The 7,504-nt window shown below is 43.7% G+C and overlaps 1 protein-coding gene across 7 annotated transcripts; it reads left to right on the top strand.

Annotated features, from left to right (window-relative positions):
• Positions 1-1,799: 1,799 nt before the first annotated feature.
• Positions 1,800-7,398, top strand: srsf9 (serine and arginine rich splicing factor 9). Of its 7 annotated transcripts, none has more exons than XM_024380755.2 (5): positions 1,800-2,092; positions 4,937-5,403; positions 5,588-5,781; positions 6,353-6,525; positions 6,645-7,398. In XM_024380755.2, exons 2-5 carry the CDS (start codon positions 5,246-5,248, stop codon positions 6,876-6,878), a joined length of 759 nt encoding a protein of 252 aa, XP_024236523.1. In that variant the 5' UTR covers positions 1,800-2,092; positions 4,937-5,245; the 3' UTR covers positions 6,879-7,398. The 7 variants fall into 7 exon arrangements, with proteins under 7 accessions (XP_024236523.1, XP_024236527.1, XP_024236526.1 ...); XM_024380759.2 differs by having other exon boundaries at positions 1,857-2,092; positions 5,224-5,403; XM_024380758.2 differs by lacking the exon at positions 1,800-2,092 and adding an exon at positions 3,618-3,990 and having other exon boundaries at positions 5,224-5,403.
• The last annotated feature ends 106 nt before the right edge of the window (positions 7,399-7,504 follow it).

The following is a 7,504-nucleotide window of genomic DNA, read 5'->3' as shown; positions in this document are numbered from 1 at the left end:
CTCCAGCGACGGCCTCTAGTCCAGAGCCTCCAGCGACGGCCTCTAGTCCGGAGCCTCTAGCGACGTCCTTCAGTCGGGAGCCTCCAGCGACGTCCTTTAGTCGTTCTCCAGTCCACAGCCTCCAGAGACGGCCTCCAATCCGCAGCCTCCAGAGATGGCCTCCAGTCCGCAGCGAGGGTGCCCAGTCCGGGGCCCGCAGCGAGGATATCCAGTCCGGTGCCCAGATTTTTGTAGTTTGTTCCAGTCATTGGCAGCAGAGAACTGGAAGCAGAGGCGGCCAAAGTAAGAATTGGTTTTGGGGGTGACCAGAGAGATATACCTGCTGGAGCGCGTGCTACAGGTGGGTGCTGCTATGGTGACCAGCAAGCTGAGATAAGGGGGGACTTTACCTAGCAGGGTCTTGTAGATGACCTGGAGCCAGTGGGTTTGGAAATGAATATGAAGCGAGAGCCAGCCAACGAAAGCGTACAGGTCGCAGTGGTGGGTAGTATATGGGGCTTTGGTGACAAAACGGATGGCACTGTGATAGACTGCATCCAATTTACTGAGTAGGGTATTGGAGGGTATTTTGTAAATGACATCACCGAAGTCGAGGATTGGTAGAATGGTCAGTTTTACAAGGGTATGTTTGGCAGCATGAGAGAAGGATGCTTTGTTGCGAAATAGGAAGCCAATTCTAGATTTAACTTTGGATTGGAGATGTTTGATGTGAGTCTGGAAGGAGAGTTTACAGTCTAACCAGACTCCTAGTTATTTGTAGTTGTGCACATAGTCAGAGCCGTCCAGAGTAGTGATGTTGGACAGGCGGGCAGGTGCAGGCAGCGATCGGTTGAAGAGCATGCATTTAGTTTTACTTGTATTTAAGAGCAATTGGAGGCCACGGAATGAGAGGTGTATGGGATTGAAGCTCGCCTGGAAGGTTGTTAACAAAGTATCCAAAGAAGGGCCAGAAGTATATAGAATGGTGTTGTCTGCGTAGAGGTGGATCAGAAACTCACCAGCAGCAAGAGCGACATCATTGATGTATACAGAGAAGAAAGTCAGTCCAAGAATTGAACCCTGTGGCACCCCCATAGACTGCCAGAGGCCCGGACAACAGACCATCCGATTTGACACACTGAACTCTATCAGAGAAGTACTTGGTGAACCAGCAGAGGCAATCTTTTGAGAAACCAAGGCTGTCGAGTCTGCAGTGATTGACAAGAGTCGAAAGCCTTGGCCAGGTCAATGAATACGGCTGCACAGTATTGGTTATTTTACCCCCCTTTTCTCCCCAATTTCCTGGTATCCAATTGTTAGTAATTACTATCTTGTTTCATCGCTACAACTCCCGTACGGGTTCGGAAGAGACGAAGGTCGAAAGCCATGCATCCTCCGAAACACAACCCAACCAAGCCGCACAGCGTGCATCCAACCCGGAAGCCTTTTTTTTTTAACCAAGCAAGTCAGTTAAGAACACATTCTTATTTTACAATGACGGCCTACCCTGGCCAAACCCTAACTTGGACGACATTGGGCCAATTTTTCCCCGCCCCACGCGCCTCCCAATCGCAGCCGGTTTTGACACAGCCTGGAATTGAATCAGGGTCTGTAGTAACGCCTCTAGCACTGAGATGCAGTGCGTTAGACCACTGCGCCACTTGGGAACTGAAAAAAAAACAATCTAGGAGCCTCATGGTTTTCACCCCCTTCCATAGATTTACACAGAATTATGACGACTCCCGGAGGCCGTCCTCCAGCCTATCAGAGCTCTTGCAGCATGAACTGACATGTTGTCCACCCAATCAAAGGATCAGAGAATTAATCTAGTACTGAAAGCATAAACTACAGCTAGCTAGCACTGCAGTGTATAAAATGTGGTGAGTAGTTGACTCAAAGAGAGAGAAATACAATAGTTTAACAGTTTTGAACAAATTAATTTCTTCCAAAATGAAGGGGAAGCAAGAGAGAATGTCATTCTTTTCACTTACTTAGCTAGCAAATGCAGCTAGCTAGTTTAGCCTACTGAAACACCCTCCTCAAACAGAGGGATGCTATGTTAGCTAGCTGGCTATGACTTTCCAACACAACACAGGAACTCATTCAAGTCAAGGTAAGCTTTTGGTATTACTGCCACCAGGGCCGCCGGTGTAACTGCGTACTGACTGTACACTAACGTTACTGCACGATTGTAGCGTTAGTTCTATTAACTATGCTTACTATGACATTAGTTTAGCTAATACGATGACAACGATGTGGGCTGTTTTTGGAGGTTTGACTTGGAAAGGTTGTTTCGCCTGGTCACATACAGCTGATTTGTTGTGCATTGAAGTCCACAACGGAAGATAACGTGGCTGTTATGAGTGAACTCTGTTTACGCGTGATCAGGGGTGTATTCATTCTGCCGATTCTGTTGAAAAACGTTTCTTAAACGGAACAACACGGGGATACACATACCTGAATTTGTCCAATAGAAGCTCTCGTTTGCAACTGTTGGACTAATGATTACACCCTATATCAGCTAGATGCAGGCAAGAGTGTGCACCTACATTGTAAACTTTCATTCATAGGGTTGGTTGTAGCAACCTCATGATGGGTATAGGGAAAATTCGAGTATTATGTACATTGAACTGGGTGAAAGGAATATGAATGAGTCATCCAATATGCTATAATAGAAATTAGGCCATTGCTCACGAAAGAAAATTGTCCTCCCTCATCTTAAACGGCACTGAGCGCCACTGTGTGTAGCCTATACTATATGCCTCAAAGGGAATCTTGAAGGTGTCTTAAAAAAAAAAAAGGTATTATTATTATACCGTAGCCATATGTTTGTTGAACACACATTTGTCATGTGTGAATCATGGCGTTGTAAATATATACAGGCAACTGCCAAAATAATGGAACACTTGTGTAGATGAGGGACACAAAGTATATTGAAAGCAGGTTCTTCCACACAGGTGTGGTTCCTGAGTTGATTAAGCAATTAACATCCCATCATGCGTAGGCTTGAAGATTGAATTAAGATGAGACAACTCAAGGAATCTCAGACAGTTCATCCAGGATTAATAATTCTCTAATACATAAATGGAAGGGTTCTGCTTCAACAAACACTTTGACAAGTTTTACATGGCTTATATACTGTCAACTCACACTTAATGCACTTTTTGATGTGGTGGGCAAAGAACCACCCTCGGTAGTCAGTTACAGCCGGTATAGGCTAGGAGCCAACATGCTCAACAACTCAAGTTTCTTTACTGGCTGAAATAGCCTCCCTTCTAGGAGACTTTTCTCAGTGTCTTTAAATCAAATAACATTTTATTTGTCACATACACATGGTTAGCAGATGTTATTGCGAGCGTAGCGAAATGCTTGTGCTTCTAGTTCCGACAATGCAGTAATATCCAACAAGTAATCTAACCTAACAATTTCACAACTACCTTATACACAAGTGTAAAAGAATGAATAAGAATATGTACATAAAAAAATATGAATGAGTGATGGTATAGAATGGCATAGGCAAGATGCAGTGGATGGTATAGAAAATTTGATTTGTTTTCATATTATACATCATATTCACCCTCTATAACAACTGTGATAACAAAAAGGCTGCAATGTTATTTAAAAAATCCTTTATTAAGGGAGACAAATCACATAAACCTTATTGATACAAATGAAATGAGATTGAATTGATAGGGCTGTAATACTGTTTAAATGCTCTGTTCTGAGAGTTGCCCCTCTGCAAATCGTTTTCTGTCTCAAAAGTGGGCGCGTATTTCTGACGTAGAGAACCAGCGACAGCTACATTTAAAAAAAATTAAACAGTAACATGCAAAACATAAACAGCTCACATAAACATTCATAACCGATCAAAGTAGCTCTTGCTATTTACGCTTTAACATTGAAGAGGAGAGTAGACTTTAGCGTTAGCATTTCTGACGCGACTGCTCGAGCTGACTTCCTGCATTGAGGAAGCGACTGCTAGATAGAGTATCTTTCATAAATTACACTGAGGTATGTCTGAAAATTAAACATTTATAGCAAGTAATTCGCTACTCATAAACGACCAAAATACCTGTTGCTATTTACACTTTAAAATTGAAGAGTGTAGACTTCAGCGTTAGTATTTCTGACGTAGTTATCCAGCGACAGCTCGAGCTGACTTCCTGCATTGTTGAAGCACTGCTTGATAGCGTTCCAGTATTTTACATAAATTACACTGAGGTATGTCCATTTTTTTTATAGCAAGTAATTCGCTACTCATAAACGATCAATGTACCTGTTGCTATTTACACTTTAAAATTGAAGAGGAGAGTAGACTTTAGCGTTAGTATTTCTGACGTAGAGATCAAACGACCGCCCGAGCTGACTTCCTGCATTGAGGAAGAGACTGCTAGATAGCGATCCCGCCCGTATTTTACATAAATTACAGTGAGGTATGTCTGAAATGTTATAGCAAATAATTTGCTACGCGTAAACATTCATAACCGATCGATGTACCTGTTGCTATTTACACTTTAAAACGGAAGAGCATAGTAGACAGCGTTAACTAGCTAACGTTAGCCTAGCTAGCAAGGATAGAATCAGAGGGCTAACGTTTGCTAACTAACTACTGTATCGAACGTTACCTAGTCAATCACTTTGTCACAGGAGGCTGGTGGCACATTTGAGTAGGACGGGCTCATGGTAATGCATGGAGCGGAATCAGTGTGGAATGTTATTAAATACATGAAACACACCTTGAAGTGCCAGCCCTCTTTGCTGTCTGTTTAGCTAACTGTAGCCCGCTTCTTTGCTACGAAGCCTAGCTATCGAAGTGGTTTGTAAAGTATAGGCACGTCACTTTGAGGGAAGGTCAGTAGTACTAGCTAGCTAGCCACTAATTAGTGTATGTTCAAACGACTTCTGATGGCTATATGGTTTGAATCTAAGGCATTCATCATTATCCTGTGTTTTAAAGCTTTCAGACTGGTCCAAGGTGCTGTGCAGATTGTCTTGAACTCAACATGTAACGTTACAGCTACTACTACTCCTGCTCCACAAAGATTCTAGATTTTTCCTAATTAAACCATTAGAAGAGAATGGACAAATGTGGATTGGGACTAAGATTAGGATACGGATTCTAGATTTCTGAGGGTAAATTTAAAGCATTAGAAGAGGATGGATTAGGATACGGCTCACCTCCACCTTTGTTCTTGGAATGGATCAATGAGTTTGAAGCCTGCAGGTGCCTTCGGTTTATTTTAGCAGGGCCTATCCAATACCAACAATGACTGATGGAAGGATCTACGTGGGAAATCTTCCAATGGATGTCCAGGAGAGGGACATAGAGGATCTCTTCTTCAAATATGGAAAAATTCGGGATATCGAACTAAAGAATAACAGGGGAACCATCCCTTTTGCTTTTGTACGCTTCGAAGATCCACGGTGAGTTCCTGGAATGATCTAGTGTGTGTACACGTCCAATCACAATACCTGGCTGTTTGGCAAGATGTTCTCCTGATTTAGTAACATCGCCTGGGACTGACCTCAGTGAATGGATGGAGAAGGCGTTGACAAGTGTATATCCCTTAGGCAAGTAAGTAAGGAGTTCTGTGCTCTCTTCTCTTAGGGATGCAGAAGATGCTGTCTATGGAAGGAATGGATATGGATTCGGTGACTCCAAGCTTCGTGTAGAATACCCTCGCTCCTCTGGCGCCAAATTTAGTGGCCCTATGGGAGGCGGAGAAAGAGGCGAAGGCGGGGGTCCTAAGGGGAGGTTTGGGCCTCCAACTCGGAGATCTGAGTTCCGGGTGATAGTGACTGGTAGGTGGACGTTCTGAGTCGTAGGCAGTTGTTTTTGTCTCTCTCTCTTGGCGGACTGGAGGTCAAAGGGACTAAGTGGAGGTCAAGTCAGCTGCCCAAAACAAACAGGAACAAAACAGTAAAAGCTCTAACTGATCATGTTGACTGCATATACCCAAACACCGGCCATAGTGACTGGTAGGTGTATGTTTTATCATTCATTTTTGTTTTACCCATTGGTAGTTCTCTATTGTATCTGTGTTGTATGTCCTCTTTTATATAGCTAGACATTCCTATTTCTTAGGTTTCAATCTGGCAGTCAGATCATATGCCACTTTTTTTTATTTCAAATCAAGGGAAAATATTAGTTGAGAGACTGACAGTATTTGCATACTTATGGTGTCCCTCAAAGCTTTGCATGAAAATGTAGACACAAATGTGAATTGGAGATATGCCACTTGAAACAGGTCTATAAGAATCTGTAGTTGAAAAGGCGTAGTTGATTGTATCAAAATAATCACTTTTCCACTCCACTAAGCATTATGCAGACTTAGCAGCTTCTTGTATGACAATGTGCTGTCTCCCCTCCCAGGCTTGCCCCCATCAGGGAGCTGGCAGGATCTTAAAGACCACATGCGTGAGGCAGGGGATGTGTGTTTCGCCGATGTGCAGCGGGATGGTGAAGGGGTGGTGGAGTTTGTCCGTCGGGAGGACATGGAGTATGCCCTGCGCAGACTGGACAGGACTGAGTTCCGCTCCCATCAGGTGAGTACACCTCGCCACAGCAAAACATCTCAAATAGGAGTGCATTTGCGAGTTACAAGCTTATTCAAGCCCATGACGGAAGATTGTCTCCTCAGTAATTTGCTCTGTATGTCCTTCAGGGGGAGATGGCAAACATTCGTGTCCACGGAGAACATGGTGCCAGTTATGGTCGCTCGCAGTCCCGCTCCAGATCCCCCCGGGGGCGTGGCTACTCACCACCTCCTTACAAAAGCAGAGGGTCCCCTCCACAGCGCTACCAGTCACCTCCACGGCGCCATGTGTCCCGCCATAGCCCCCCAGCGAGGCGACACCCAGTAACACACCACAGCCCACCCCCACGCCACTATCGGTAGACCAGCCAGCCATTCACAAGAGGGCACTGATGATTAGGGGCAGTTTAATTATGTTTTGTTTATACCAGTTCTCCTCCCTGACACACACAAATAATTGTCCCCCTTTTGCTTGCTATGTGCATTCCATGGTCAGTCACCCCTGCCTTCTTGTTGGCCTTAATATGGTTGATTTATTTTCCTGTTGATTGATGTAAACTTCAGTTCCCTGTGTCAGCGCACTGTATTGAGCTGAGTTCTGATGTCTGGTGAGACCATTTGTTAACTTGTCAATTTACTGGTCTTGCTGCTCTAGGTCATGTATGAACATGATCCATTTGTGATGAACACTGCCCTGAGTGTGACTCTCAACAAAAACTAAATGTGAAGATCTGCCTGCAATGTCTATTTTTAAATGAATTGTAAGTGTGGACCTCCAAGTGTCTGAATACCTTTTGGAAATTGTTTGATTGTAATCTGCTGGTAAACCTGAAATCCTTAAATTTGTTTTATTTTAAATAAATGTCAAACTTTTTAATCAGTTCATTCCTTCCCCTCTCAATGTTTTGGTAACCTGTGGTGGCTGAATTCAAGATCATTTTGTTTTTCAAACCAAACACCTGCACTCAATGGGTTGTCACGTTGCAGAT

Source organism: Oncorhynchus tshawytscha, linkage group LG20 (genome assembly GCF_018296145.1).
Source record: "Oncorhynchus tshawytscha isolate Ot180627B linkage group LG20, Otsh_v2.0, whole genome shotgun sequence".
In the NCBI taxonomy this organism is placed as follows: Eukaryota; Metazoa; Chordata; class Actinopteri; order Salmoniformes; family Salmonidae; genus Oncorhynchus; species Oncorhynchus tshawytscha.
The sequence above is the reverse complement of the archived record's forward strand: the minus strand, read 5'-3'. Positions and strand labels throughout refer to the sequence as shown.